This window comes from Vanacampus margaritifer, chromosome 11 (genome assembly GCF_051991255.1).
Source record: "Vanacampus margaritifer isolate UIUO_Vmar chromosome 11, RoL_Vmar_1.0, whole genome shotgun sequence".
Taxonomy (NCBI): Eukaryota; Metazoa; Chordata; class Actinopteri; order Syngnathiformes; family Syngnathidae; genus Vanacampus; species Vanacampus margaritifer.
This window is the reverse complement of record NC_135442.1, coordinates 4,200,019-4,214,107: the sequence shown is the minus strand read 5'-3', so window position 1 is coordinate 4,214,107 and position 14,089 is coordinate 4,200,019. Positions and strand designations below refer to the sequence as shown.

General features: G+C 44.8%; 1 protein-coding gene across 10 annotated transcripts in view; it reads left to right on the top strand.

Moving 5' to 3' along the window:
• Positions 1–14,089, top strand: part of neb (nebulin) — a 63,844-nt gene that overhangs the window by 22,588 nt on the left and 27,167 nt on the right. For all 10 annotated transcript variants that reach the window (XM_077580738.1, XM_077580732.1, XM_077580730.1 and 7 more), the window contains 46 exons: positions 697–804; positions 886–1,197; positions 1,373–1,576; positions 1,671–1,775; positions 1,846–1,953; positions 2,280–2,591; positions 2,659–2,862; positions 3,096–3,200; positions 3,277–3,384; positions 3,467–3,778; positions 3,870–4,073; positions 4,146–4,250; positions 4,356–4,463; positions 4,587–4,898; positions 4,988–5,191; positions 5,264–5,368; positions 5,489–5,596; positions 5,686–5,997; positions 6,449–6,652; positions 6,721–6,825; positions 7,024–7,131; positions 7,212–7,523; positions 7,726–7,929; positions 8,124–8,228; positions 8,307–8,414; positions 8,480–8,791; positions 8,931–9,035; positions 9,121–9,219; positions 9,292–9,393; positions 9,533–9,640; positions 9,715–10,026; positions 10,108–10,212; positions 10,293–10,397; positions 10,812–10,916; positions 11,003–11,110; positions 11,190–11,300; positions 11,523–11,720; positions 12,135–12,239; positions 12,313–12,417; positions 12,539–12,643; positions 12,727–12,834; positions 13,023–13,136; positions 13,229–13,426; positions 13,599–13,703; positions 13,779–13,883; positions 13,967–14,074. In XM_077580738.1, coding sequence (XP_077436864.1) covers positions 697–804; positions 886–1,197; positions 1,373–1,576; positions 1,671–1,775; positions 1,846–1,953; positions 2,280–2,591; positions 2,659–2,862; positions 3,096–3,200; positions 3,277–3,384; positions 3,467–3,778; positions 3,870–4,073; positions 4,146–4,250; positions 4,356–4,463; positions 4,587–4,898; positions 4,988–5,191; positions 5,264–5,368; positions 5,489–5,596; positions 5,686–5,997; positions 6,449–6,652; positions 6,721–6,825; positions 7,024–7,131; positions 7,212–7,523; positions 7,726–7,929; positions 8,124–8,228; positions 8,307–8,414; positions 8,480–8,791; positions 8,931–9,035; positions 9,121–9,219; positions 9,292–9,393; positions 9,533–9,640; positions 9,715–10,026; positions 10,108–10,212; positions 10,293–10,397; positions 10,812–10,916; positions 11,003–11,110; positions 11,190–11,300; positions 11,523–11,720; positions 12,135–12,239; positions 12,313–12,417; positions 12,539–12,643; positions 12,727–12,834; positions 13,023–13,136; positions 13,229–13,426; positions 13,599–13,703; positions 13,779–13,883; positions 13,967–14,074 — 7,305 coding nt within the window. The remainder of the gene's footprint in view (positions 1–696; positions 805–885; positions 1,198–1,372; positions 1,577–1,670; positions 1,776–1,845; positions 1,954–2,279; positions 2,592–2,658; positions 2,863–3,095; positions 3,201–3,276; positions 3,385–3,466; positions 3,779–3,869; positions 4,074–4,145; positions 4,251–4,355; positions 4,464–4,586; positions 4,899–4,987; positions 5,192–5,263; positions 5,369–5,488; positions 5,597–5,685; positions 5,998–6,448; positions 6,653–6,720; positions 6,826–7,023; positions 7,132–7,211; positions 7,524–7,725; positions 7,930–8,123; positions 8,229–8,306; positions 8,415–8,479; positions 8,792–8,930; positions 9,036–9,120; positions 9,220–9,291; positions 9,394–9,532; positions 9,641–9,714; positions 10,027–10,107; positions 10,213–10,292; positions 10,398–10,811; positions 10,917–11,002; positions 11,111–11,189; positions 11,301–11,522; positions 11,721–12,134; positions 12,240–12,312; positions 12,418–12,538; positions 12,644–12,726; positions 12,835–13,022; positions 13,137–13,228; positions 13,427–13,598; positions 13,704–13,778; positions 13,884–13,966; positions 14,075–14,089) is intronic.

Sequence of the window (14,089 nt, the reverse complement as noted above, 5' to 3'; positions counted from 1 at the left end):
GCACAATCTTATGAGCCCAATAGCTAAAGTAATAAAATAAAAATAAAATGTCCTTTTCAAAAATATTCTTTATGGAAATTGTTCCGAGAGGATCCATATTAATCCAAGTCAAATGTCAAGGGGGAAATAGTCAAAGGTCATGGACATTATCCTGTTGTTGGTCAAAAAGATAAGCACAATACTACCACAAGGCCGCTGGTTAGGAGGTGTGGTAGATGTCCCTTGAATAATGATGAAACTTAGCTATATTCTAATGCTAATTGCTGCAAAACAGAAACAAATAGAAATATACTTTTTTTCCTGATGAAAGAAGAGACTCTACTCTTTCTTTTGGTAGGTTCCATGAAAAATCGTGGACAAATAAATGTTAAGTCAAAGAAAATGAACCAGGTTTGCATACCGTTTTCCCTTGTTTTACAGCCACATGAGAGAAATCAGAAGCCAGTGCTCGGTTGTTAGGCTAGAGTGAGTATTTCGGAGCACTACTTCCGGTTAATTTACAAAATAAAACTACCGCTTTCCAAAATAAAATATATATGACTCAAATGTGAAATATGAACAAATAATGATTGGAAAGAAATAAAGATTATGCGTTAACCCCATTTTAGGCGGGTTACACTTGCATCGTAGACTACTCACAAAAATGTTGCCCGAAGATTTTCTTAAAGGGTTTCCGCATTTTGTTTTGTCTTCCAGAAACAATACAAGCAGGCAAATGAAGACGCAAAGAAGAAAGGTTACGATTTGGACAAAGATGCCATTTCCATCCTTGCAGCCAAAGCATCCAGAGACATTGCCAGTGATGTAAGCTCATGAGTCAGTTTGCAACTTGCGGTTGTTGTATACCTAGAAAATCTTTGTGGTCTTATTCAATCCCTCTTATAGTACAAGTACAAGACCGGATACCGCAAGCAGGTGGGCCACCACATTGGGGCCCTCAGCATCCAGGACGACCCTCTCCTCATGCTGGCTCTGAATTCGGCCAAAATCGCCAGCGACTTCCTCTACAAAAAGGACTTCAACAAGTCCAAGACCAAGTTCAACCTGCCTGTGGACATGCTGGCCTTTGAGCTGGCCAAGAAGAACCAGATCCAGGTCAACCACACCAACTACATCACCCGCCTGCACCAGTGGACCTGCCTGCCCGACGCAAACGACGTTCGCCAAGCCAGACACGCATACGACCTGCAGAGTGACGTGAGTAGACATGCTAGAATTTAGGTTATGATAATATAAATATAATTTTGCCAAGCCAGACATGCATACGACCTGCGTGAGTGATGTACGAAAGTGAATACAGGGGAATACTGTAGGCTATTGAAAAAAAAAAGTCTAGGGACAATTCTTCACTGAATCTTTTCATCCTGGCCAGCATGTTTACAAGGAAGACCTGAAGCTGCAGCAAGGTATCGGCTGGATCCCTATTGGTTCATTGGATGTGGAGAAGGTGAAGAAAGCCGGTGAAATCCTGAATGAGCAGAAGTACCGTCAACACCCGAGCAACTACAAGTACAAGGTCTCAACTGAGGACATGCCCATGGTGCTGGCCAAGACAAATGCTCAGGTCATGAACAAGGTATTCAAAAATTACCGTGACACCACACCAAGTAGGACAAATCATTTTACCAGACATGCCGTTTATCACCTGGTACGTCTGGCGTTGATTGCAGAAAGCATACCAAGAAGCTTGGGAAAACGAGAAGTCCATGATCCACATCATGCCTGACGCTATGGATGTCGTCCTCGCAAAAGCTAATAACATCAACTACAGCCTGGTAAGTGAGCAATTTGGTTGCTGTGACTCAGTTTCTTCGTCTTTACGTCTGTTATCTTCGGTTTGTTCAGAAACTGTACAAGCAGGCAAATGAGGAGGCCAAGAAGAAGGGCTACGACATGCGCAATGATGCCATTCCCATCCGAGCAGCCAAGTCATCCAGGGACATTGCCAGTGATGTAAGTTGTTCGGTTTGAACAAAATTGGGTTCCAAAGGGGTGGAAATGTTCCCAAAACTTAAGTTTCAATGTGAAGTTAAAGGGGAATTCAAGTTCTACCTAATATTGCATTGTTGGAATAAGAGTTAAGCATATCAATACAACCGTTTACTTGGGACTACCATTTTGACATACCGCCTTCTGTTGTTGACGTCAAAGTGAACATCACAGCTCACCTGTTTTCCGGTGTAGCTTATGTGACATCTGCAATGCGACAACAACTCCTGCCATTGTGCAATTGTATTTATTTCTTCTTCCAAATAATCGTGGACATATTTCTTTCCCAGTACAAGTACAAAACTGGATACCGCAAGCAGGTCGGCCACCACATCGGTGCCCGCAGCGTCCAGGATGACCCTCTCCTCATGCTGGCCCTCAACTCGGCCAAGATCGCCAGCGACTTCCTCTACAAAAAGGACTTCAACCAGTCCAAGACCAGATTCCACCTGCCAGTGGACATGCTGGCCTTTGAGCTGGCTAAGAAGAACCAGATCCAGGTCAACCATGCCAACTACATCACTCGCCTGCACAACTGGACCTGCCTGCCCGACTCCAATGATGTTCGCCAAGCCAGACACGCATACGAACTGCAGAGTGATGTATGAAAATGAATGTTGGTTAATAAACAATTTGGAGGCTTCACTGAATCCTTTGTGTCCTGGCCAGCATGTCTACAAGGAAGACCTAAAGCTGCAGCAGGGTATCGGCTGGATCCCTGTTGGTTCTTTGGATGTAGAGAAGGTGAAGAAAGCTGGTGAGATCCTGAGTGAACATAAGTATCGTCAACACCCAAGCAACTACAAGTTCAAGGTCTCAACTGAGGATATGCCGATGGTGCTGGCCAAGGCTAACGCTCAAGTCATGAACCAGGTATTCAAATTTTACAATGACTAAATATTATACCATAATCTCAAAAGGAAGAAACACAGTCCTGTATGATTTAGACCAGGGATGTCCAAACATTTTCTACTGAGGGCCACAAAGAGAAAAAGGAGGAGAAAGAAAGAAAAAGAGAAGCAGCACTAAAATAGGCCAAAATCCATTTGCTTAGGGTACATTCAAATTTTGACTGACAAAGTTTGTGATGTTATGCGTGATTACAGAGAACCTACATTGAAGCTTGGGAAAATGAGAAGACCAACATCCATGTCATGCCTGATGCCATGGACGTCGTTCTCGCAAAAGCCAACAATGTCAACTACAGTCTGGTAAATAAACAACTGCACCTTGAGCTCAAACGTGCCAATGTTGGTTATTCTTAATGCAGGTTTTGGCCCATTACAGAAACTGTACAAGCAAGCAAATGAGGAGGCCAAGAAGAAGGGTTACGACATGCGCAATGATGCCATTTCCATCCGAGCAGCCAAGGCATCCAGCGACATTGCCAGTGACGTAAGCATTTACATTTATTCTAAGAAAGTTCCTATTTAACTATATCCTGCTAAAGCCATTGAGACATGTCTTTCCCCCAAAGTACAAGTACAAGACCGGATACCGCAAGCAGGTGGGCCACCACATCGGTGCCCGCAGCGTCCAGGATGACCCTCTCCTCATGCTGGCCCTAAACTCGGCCAAGATCGCCAGCGACTTCCTCTACAAAAAGGACTTCAACCAGTCCAAGACCAAGTTCAACCTGCCTGTGGACATGCTGGCCTTCGAGCTGGCCAAGAAGAACCAGATCCAGGTCAACCACGCCAACTACATCACCCGCCTGCACCAGTGGACGTGCCTGCCCGACTCCAATGATGTTCGCCAAGCCAGACACGCCTACGACCTGCAGAGTGATGTGAGCTTAGCTGGAATAAAAATTAAAAATTAAACCTTCTGGCTTTAGTTTATGTTCTCATCCTGCATCCGTCCATCGCTGCACTCCACAGACCGTCTACAAGGCAGACTTGAAGTGGCTCCAGGGTCTCGGCTGGGCTCCAAATGCTTCACTTGAGATCGAGAATGCCAAGAAGGCTAGTGAGATTTTGAGTGACAGGAAGTACCGTCAACCTCCCAGCAAAATTCCCTTCACCAGCCCCATTAACGCGATGAACTTGGAACTGGCAAAGAATAACGCTTTGAACATGAACAAGGTAGACATCTTGGCAGGAAACACCAGAAAGTAATGCCAGATGTTCCGTGAATAATTATTTGGTTTGTTCCAGCGTCTCTACATCGAGGCGTGGGAGAATGACAAAACCAAAGTGCACATCAACCCCGATACTCCGGAGATCTTCCTCTCTCAGCAGAATGCTATCAACATGAGCAGGGTTAGCATCACACTTGCACCTTACCTTAATTCCATTAAATACTCAGACCATGCACCTACTTGTAGTGCTTTCTTCTGTACTTATTTGTGATTTTATTCTTTACAGAAACACTACAGACAAGGTTATGAAGCCACCATCAAAAAGGGCTATTTCCTGCCACCAGATTCCGTCGCTGTGAAGAGTGCCAAGGCCTCCCGGGATATTGTCAGTGATGTAAGTCATTTAACAAAACATCCAGTTGACATTACATGAAGAAGAAAAAAATAAAGACTACAGGCCACTACTGCATGAGACAGAAGGCAGGAGGTTTGAGGTTTTTTTTCCTGATTCCGTCAGTACAAGTACAAGGAAGGATACCGCAAGCAAGTTGGCCACCACATTGGCGCTCGCAGCATCAACGACGACCCCCTGATAATGCTGGCCATGAACTCGGCCAAGATCGCCAGCGACAACCTCTACAAGAGAGACTTCAACCAGTCCAAGACCCGATTCCATCTGCCGGTGGACATGCTGAACCTGGAACTGGCCAAGAAGTGCCAGATTCAAGTCAACGACTTCAACTACCGCACTCACTTGCATCAGTGGACATGCCTGCCCGATTCCAATGACGTCGTCCAAGCCAGGAAGGCCTACAATCTGCAGAGTGATGTAAGACTAGTAGAATCATTCAAAAACTGTTGCTTCCAGATTGGGCTTCCATCTTCTCATGTCATATCAATGCACTTTGTCCCCATTAGGTTGTGTACAAAGCTGACTTGGATGAGATTGTAGGTGTAGGATGGGTCCCTATTGGTTCACTGGATGTAAAGAAAGCCAAGCATGCTAGCAAAATTCTTAGTGACCGCCTTTACAGGCATAAGCAAGACTCTTTCAAGTACACGACAGACATGACCTCCATGCCCATGGTCCTTGCCAAAACTAATGCTGAGATCATGAACAAGGTATGTCGTTTTTTCTCTCATTCCATAAATGGTAGTTCCTTCTTTCCCGTAACCTTTTACTTGTCGTTACAGAAATATTACATCTCTGCTTGGGAGGCCGAAAAGGTGAAGAACCACGTCGGTGCTGACCTGCCTGAGATTCTGCTCTCCAGAGCAAACGCTTACAACCTCAGCCAGGTAGACGCTATTGATTACTTGGAGTAATTTCCAAACCAGTGTGGAAACAGTTATTTTGCCGGACATCAATGCTTCCAAATGCTTTTGTCTTATAAATGTGTTGTTTTTTCTCTCTCCCAGAAAGTGTACAAGCAAGACGTTCAGGACATGTTCCGACAGGGCTACGTCATGAAACCCGACGCGGTTTCCATCGTGGCTGCAAAACACGGAAGAGAAATCATTAGCGATGTATGTCAACATGAATTACAAGTCGTTTGGTGTCAGTTTGAGTCAAGTTTGGCTTTCCACCATGATTTATCACTGTCCTCTTCACGCAGTACAAGTACAAGACCGGATACCGCAAGCAGGTCGGCCACCACATTGGCGCGCTGAGCATCCATGACGACCCTCTTATCATGCTGGCCCTGAACTCGGGCAACATTGTCAGCGACAACTTGTACAAGAAGGACTTCAACAACTCCAAGACCAGATTCCACCTGCCAGTGGACATGTTGAACCTGGAACTGGCCAAGAAATGTCAGATACAAGTCAACGACTTCAACTATAGAACTCACCTGCACAACTGGACTTGTCTGCCAGACTCCAACGACGTGGTCCAGGCCAGGAAGGCATATGACCTTCAGAGTGATGTGAGTAGTTGATGTAGTGCTACCCTGACATAAATCCATTCCATTACCAGTTTTTACTATTGAAATCAAATGAAATGCTATTACCGTGTTCCCAGGCTGAATTTTGTTCACAGCGCATCTCAAATGAAGGAAAATAGCCACTTCCAAAAAACATAACAAAACCTAATCAAAGATAACTGCAAGAAATAAACTGTGTAATTGTAATTGTACATACTGTGCTATTTGTGCGTTGGATGTAGGCCTTTAAGGGCCGTGGCCTAGTGAGTGATGTCAAGAGATGAAGTCGAAGTCACCGTTCCTTGTGTGTGTTCTCATTTTGTTTGTTCGACTGCTTCTCCCGTTCAATAAATGACTGACTACCCACATGCAAGGGCATCACAGTAACTTTAAAAAAAGAGTGTTTTATCAATGTGCACACTCACTTACGAAAATTGCATCGTCTCTCACGTAGGCGGTGTACAAAGCAGACATGGAATGGATCAGGGGATACGGTTGGGCACCCGTTGGCGCACTGGAAGTAGAAAAAGCAAAGAAAGCCTCTGAGATCTTGAGTGAGCGACTGTATCGCCAGCATCCCAGCAACTTCAAATTCACCGCCAAGACCAGCGACATGCCGTTCGCCCTGGCCCTGGCCAACGCCCAGATTATGGATAAGGTACAGACTATGTACACACTAAACATAACAAAACAGTTGTTCTCAATTCAACCTTTTGATGTTTGCAGAAAGCATATGTGTCTGCGTGGGAGAGCGACAAAACCAACATTCACATCATGCCTGACACACCTGAGATCATCCTGGCCAAGCAGAATAAGCTCAACACCAGTCCGGTAACACTCTGATGAATGCAAGATGTTTTTGTCCAAATATGTATATATGCATTACTCACAGTTAGGGACTTTCAGGTAAAATCTACAAGAGGTTGTCGGGCATTTTAGGTTCATCCAGAAATTTCATCCAAAAGCCCAATATCCCTAACTTTTCATGAGTGGTTACATCAACCTTTGACCACCATTTCCTTCCAATAGAGACATTACCGTGAAGGCTACCTGGAAAACATTAAAAATGGCTACTTCCTCCCCAAAGACGCCATATCGGTTGTAGCAGCCAAGGCTTCTCGAGACATCATTAGTGACGTAAGTCTGCTCCTCTTTCAACCGCAAGTTTTTCTACTCTTGATAAGACGTCGATTAACAACTCTGCTTTGGAATTTCAGTACAAGTACAAGACTGGATACCGAAGGCAGCGCGGCCACCACATCGGGGCTCGCAACGTTGAAGAAGATCCTCTGATCATGCTGGCCGCCCACGCCGGCAGAATCGCCAGTGACAACATCTACAAGAAAGACTTTGAACAGACCAAGACCAAGTTCAACCTGCCGGTGGACATGCTGACCATCGAGCTGGCCAAGAAGTGCCAGCAGCAAGTCAACGACTTCAACTACCGCACTCACCTGCACCAGTGGACCTGCCTGCCGGACTCCAACGACGTGGTTCAGGCCAGGAAAGTCTACGATCTCCAAAGTGATGTACGTTTGTTAGACCTATGCTGTTACTTTTGCTAAGCACTCAAATTCTAAACTCTGTTGTCTGAGTTCATGACACACTTCCGGTCTAAACGAGAACCCAAAGAGGCCCGATGGGCTCTAAGAAACGTGAAGCAATTATATGCAAGGCTACAAAGTCCCAGTTGTGCTTTGCAGTGTTTAAATGTGGAATCATATTTTCCAGGCCGTGTACAAAGGCGACCTGGAGTGGCTGAGGGGATGCGGCTGGTCACCTCACGAGTCAGTGGACGTCATCAAAGCCAGGAAAGCACAGAATATCCTCAACGAGAGACTTTACCGCCAGCCGCCCAGCACGGTTAAGTTCACCAGCGTGGTGGACTTGCCTGCAATCGTCCTGTCCAAGCAAAATTCGGACAACATCAGTGAAGTGAGTCGGGGAATAACACTTCTTGATGGGTTTAATACTGAAGAGCTTTCAGTATTCTTTCATTTTATTATTATGCCACACATTTCGCCCTTCTAATCCTTTCACTGTTCTCCACCAATTAAAGCCAAGCAGTTATTAAATAGGGTTTGGCCCTTTAAAATGAAAACGAAACACTCTTGTTTTCTTTTCAACAGTGGAAATACAAGGAGCTGTGGGAGAACGAAAAAACAGCCTTCATTCTTCCAGCAGACACTCCAGCCATGGAGCTGTCCAAGGCAAATGCGATCAACATCAGCAATGTAAGGTTTATGCTGCAAGCACTTTCCACCATTCAGAAATGTTTGATTTTTCACCATTTCCTAAATGAATCTGTGCAGAAACTGTACACCAGTGCTTGGGATGACCAGAAGGCCAAAGGCTATCATATCAAGGAGGATGCTATCGCCGTACTGAAGGCCAAAGCGTCCAGAGATATCAGTAGCGACGTAAGGAAAAAAAGACGGATGAGGTTCAAAATAAGAAACTAACTTTTCTTCTTTTTTTTTTTTAGTTCAAGTACAAGGAAGGATACCGCAAGCAGGTGGGCCACCACATCGGTGCTCGCAGCGTGGAAGACGACCCCCTGATCATGCTGGCCATGAACTCGGCCAAGATCGCCAGCGACAACCTCTACAAAAAGGACTTCAACAATTCCAAGACCAGATTCCACCTGCCCGTGGATATGCTGAACCTGGAGCTGGCCAAAAAGTGCCAGATTCAAGTCAACGATTTCAACTACCGGACTCACTTGCACCAGTGGACGTGCCTACCTGACTCCAATGATGTGGTCCAGGCCAGGAAGGTCTACGACCTCCAGAGTGATGTAAGTTTGTAGACCTTTATCCATTCTCCCTGCCACAAAAACAAAAACACAGAGAGGAGAGCCGACTGACCTGGAAAAAAAGTTTGGATATCGATCCTGATATGACCAAATGTATACATTCTGTACTGTTGCTCTTCAGGCTGTGTACAAATCTGACCTGGAGTGGCTACGTGGATGCGGTTGGATTCCTCACGAGTCCGTCGAGGTTTTGAAGGTGAAAAACGCACAGAAGATCCTGGCTGATGTAAGTCTGACTTACGAGTCGCCTCACTTTTTCTTTTACGTATGTACATTTTAGAAGTGAGCTTCTATTGTGTTTCTCTTTTCAGAGAGGCTACCGGGTCAAGCTGGACGAGCAGAAATTTGGTGTGCCAACCGATCGAGTCGATTTGGCTTGCGCTAAAAATGCCGCTGACATCCTCAATGAGGTCTGGATTTCTATTATTCTTTATTTAAGGTTGTTGTTAGCTCTTGCTAACCGTCTTTTAACCTCTTTTCAGGCCAAATATCGTGAGGCTTGGCATCAGGAAAAGACCAATTACACGCTGGTGGAGACTCCGACCATGGTCACTGCCAAAGAGACGGCTAAGAACATTCACCCGGTAAGAGGATGGTCAGATATTTTCAGTGGTGGACCGTCAGAACACAATGAGAAGCACTGACCTAAAGAGGAGAGCAAAACTTTTAGACTATCATAACATGATTGTAGCAATCACTCATTTTTATGTTTTTTTTTTTCAGAAACTATATTCCCAAGATTGGGACAAGGTCAAGGCCACTGGGTACTTCATACCTAAAGATGCAGTGTCCATAAAGCAGTGCATTAGCAACACTAAAGTCCAAAGCAAAGTGAGTAGCTGTTTAAATGTGGACAAAATTTCCCAAATTGGAATTAGAACCAATTCCCATCATCTATCCCGCAGCACAATTACCTGGAGGGATACCGCAAGCAGGTGGGCCACCACATCGGGGCCCTCAGCATCCGGGACGACCCGCTCCTCATGCTGGCCCTGAACTCGGCCAAGATCGCCAGCGATGCTCTCTACAAGAAGGACTTTAACATGTCCAAGACCAAGTTCAACCTGCCCGTGGATATGTTGCAGTTCGAGCTAGCCAAGAAGTGCCAGATGCAAGTCAATGACGACCTTTACAGGACCCGCCTGCACCAGTGGACGTGCCTGCCTGACCAAAACGACGTCATCCAGGCCAGGAAAACCTATGATCTTCAGAGTGATGTGAGTCGTCAGATCAATTAAAACAAAAATCCACTGCTCGGACTTCAATTAATCCCCACATCTTGTACTTCTTGTTCTTAGTTTGTGTACAAGGCAGATATGGAATGGCTTCGAGGATGCGGGTGGGTGGCCCATGAATCAGTGGACCACGTCAAAGCCAGAAAAGCGCAGCAAATACTCAACGATGTAAGTTCTGGTCCATTGTATGATTCCGCCTTACTTTCAATAATTTGTCTCTGATATGGATGTCTTTGTGTTTCTCACAGAGACTCTACAAGAAAGACGCAATCGACGAATTTGGAAAATTCACCCTGGTGGTGGACCGCCCAGAACTTATATTGGCCAAGACAAACGCTGCCAACCTCAGCGATGTAAGTATTAAAACAGGAACCGGGCAAGTAAAGTAAAGCCTTATTTAGAGTCTACTAGCTTAATGCTAACATATAATGTGTAATACCATTGATGTGCTAACAGAAATTTGCATACATGTTACGGTAAGCTTAAGTAAACCTTCAAACAACTGCTATTTTAACACACATGTATAAACAAAGTACTTAATACAAAAATACACACAGGCCTAAATTCTTTAATTTTGGATCTTCATTGGGCTGCCATGTGGCACAACACGTTACACTGAAGTCTCACATCTCTAGATTCAAACTTGTCTATCAACTGTAAAAAACAATAAAAAACATCATCTAAAAATCTGCGACATAGCAATGTCACGAACAATGAGTCGCAATGTAGCTGTACCGCCATTTTCACACATTTTCTTCCATCCACAGCTAAAGTACAAAGAAACCTTCAACGCAGAGAGGGGTCACTACATTGGTTCAGATGACACCCCACAACTGGCACACAGCAGGGAGGCATCCAAGAACATCAGCGAGGTAACGGGAATCAAATAGCTCATTCATTTGTGATTTTTTTTCTCAATGAGAGGTGATATAACGATGTATTTGTTGTCTGAGTTCAGAAACTCTACAAACTGCAATGGGACAATTCCAAGGCTGCTGACTACCATCTGGACCATGAGTATATCCCACTTGTCAGCGGAAAGAAGAGCAGAGACATCAGTAGTGATGTAAATACCCGATCAGTTGTCCTTTTTTCTGGTTCTTCCATTGGTACAGATTGGAATTTGTATTATGTTGATGTTCTAGGTCATGTACCATGACTCCCATGAGAAGGCCAAAGGACACTACATCGCCGGAACTTTGCTGGACTTCCCCGAGGTTATACGGTTGGGTGGTCAGGAGAAGAACAAGGGACTGGTAAGCAAACCTTCATAGAAACATCATAATTCATTTCAAGGCTTTCCATGGCTCAACCTGAGGCAGAATCTGAGCTGCTGTGCTCATTATGATTCACTCATTCTATATTCACCATATAGGGATTTTTATATATCAGTCAATTAAAAAAGAGTTTTGGAACACTACACTTGTAATACCACTACAATTTCATAACCTCCGACATTTCCTGTATTTTTTTTACAGAGGCTTTACCATCATGACTACCACCATACCAAGATGAAGAACCACATCCCACCCGACGTCATCGCCAACAAGGTGGCCAAGCGTTGCCAGGACATGTTGAGCGACATCCTCTACCGCACATACCTCCACCAATGGACCTGCCACCCCGATCAGGAGGATGCCATCCGAGCCCGCAAGACCAATGAGATTCTCAGCGATGTAGGTTTCTTAATCTTTACATTTTGTTCAGTTTGTATGGACGTAGTTTTTTCCGGTAATTGTTATCAGCCTCTGTATCGCTTCTGTACCATGATTAGTATGAAAATACTTGCAGTTATACTCTTACTGTTTCGACATTCCCTCGTGATCCTCCAAAGACCAGCAGGTTCTGCTGAAACCTGCGCAAATGTAGTGGGAACACACGCCGTTCTTGGGACTGTTTCAAGCTCCCTATAGAACACTGTCAGTGTTAAAGCAAAATTTGCTTGGAGACAAGATCAAGAACACAGTCCTAACTTTTCTTTTACGAAAGGAGGTCATTTCTTTGATTCATTCCAATGCCATCCGGTCTTCCGTAGTGAAGGACTCAGCAGCTTTCTCATTTGTTTTTTCTTCTATGTCATCAACTACTAGGTGTTTTACAAAGAAGATCTGACCTGGATGAAGGGTATCGGCTGCTACGTATGGGACACGCCCGAAATCCTTCGTGCCAAGAAGGCCGACGACCTGCAGAGTGAAGTGCGTGGCATCAGGCAATCAATCACAACATAGAACCATAACAGAAATAAAACTTCCCCTACTTGCCTTTCAGCTGAAATATAGAGACGCGGCCAAGAAGGAATTCGACAATTACTCCATTGTGACCGACACACCCGCCTACGTGACCGCTGTGCTGGGTCATACCTGGGCCAGCGATGTAAGTTACTTTGAAAAAATGGCAGTATAGTATACTAAATGTGAGCATTCACTGGAAACAGCAAGTGTCTGCATTTCTACTTAAGTACAAAGTCTGAGAATTTTTCCACCTCTGCCAATAGATAAACTACCGGGAGACTTACCATAAAGAGAAGCACTTGTACACCACGGTTCTGGATACCCACGACTACGCCAGATGCCACAACTTCAAACTGTTCTTCAGCAACGTACGTAGAGATAATCCGCCATTATCACATTATTAGACATGCAGAATGGTGACGAGATGATAATAATTCATGTGGATTTTCAGAAAATTTACACTGATGCCTGGGACAAATTCAAGGCCAAGGGCTACCAGATCCCACACGACTCAACCTCTATGCAACATGCCAAAAATCAGAAGAACATTGTCAGCAGTGTGAGTATCATGTTCATATTCCACTTCACACAGATAAACTTGATTGGACACTATAATATTTAGATTTATAGTGAACCCACCAGACCCATCTGCTAGGTGAAAAACAGTGTTTTCGAGTGAAACTTTCACTCTCTCGTGGTCAAGAAATAGGACCTAATAAGGAACTAAAGTCTTGGTTTGCTTTTCAGGTTAAGTACAAGGAGGACTATGAAAAGTTCAAGTCACTCTACAGTCTTCCCAAGTCCATTGAGGACGATCCTGCCACCCTCCGATGCCTCAAAGCTGGAAGACTGGTCCTGGACGTAAGGCAAAACGTTCACAGCTTTATTTGACATTGAAATACAACTCGAGGGTTTTTCTTATAAAACAAACGCCCGTTGTCTCATCTCTGCAGCGCCTGTACAAAGAGGACTACGAGAAATCCAAGGCAAAGAACCACATCCCGCCAGACATGCTGGAGATCGTGTCTGCTCATTCAACCCAGACCAAAGTCAGCGAAATCAACTACCGCAAATATCTGCACGAGTGGGTCTGCCTTCCCGATATGCAAACGTACGTCGAGGCGCGCAAAGTCAACGAACAGCTGAGTGATGTGAGTAAAAAAAAAAAAATGCTCAAAAATATTCTTCATCTGGCAAAGATATTTCTTCTTACCAGGTAATTTTTGTGTCCTATTTTGCAGTGTAGCATCTTTTGTCCTCTTGGACAAACTACGAACTTGTTTTTTAAAATGTGGTCATTGTCAAAATGGATATGTTATGCAGATCTTCTACAAGGACGACCTGAACTGGCTGAAGGGCATCGGCTGCTATGCCTGGGACACCCCGGAAATCCTGCGTGTCAAGCATGCCGGCGACATTCAGAGCACTGTTCGTTCTTATTTTATACCTTTTTACTGCTTTGATGTGCTCTGAAATGCTATTCACACATGCTTTCCATTCCAGAACAAGTACCGAGCCAAAGGTTTGGAGGCGTTTAAGGACTACTCGGTGGTGATGGAAACCCCGGTTTACGAGACGGCCAAGCAGAACAGCGTCAACCGTAGTGACGTAAGACAGTTCTTCCCTGTCTGTCGTGACGTCGCGTCATAGGCATCAATTCGCTGTTTCCCAACTGTGTTGTCTTCCTCCAGCTGCACTATCGCTCCGATTACCACACAAACATCAAGGGAACCAACACTTCTCCTGCCGTTACCGTGGAAGGGCAGAGGGCTCGCCTGGCCCACCACATTCAGAGTGATGTAAGATTACCTTGT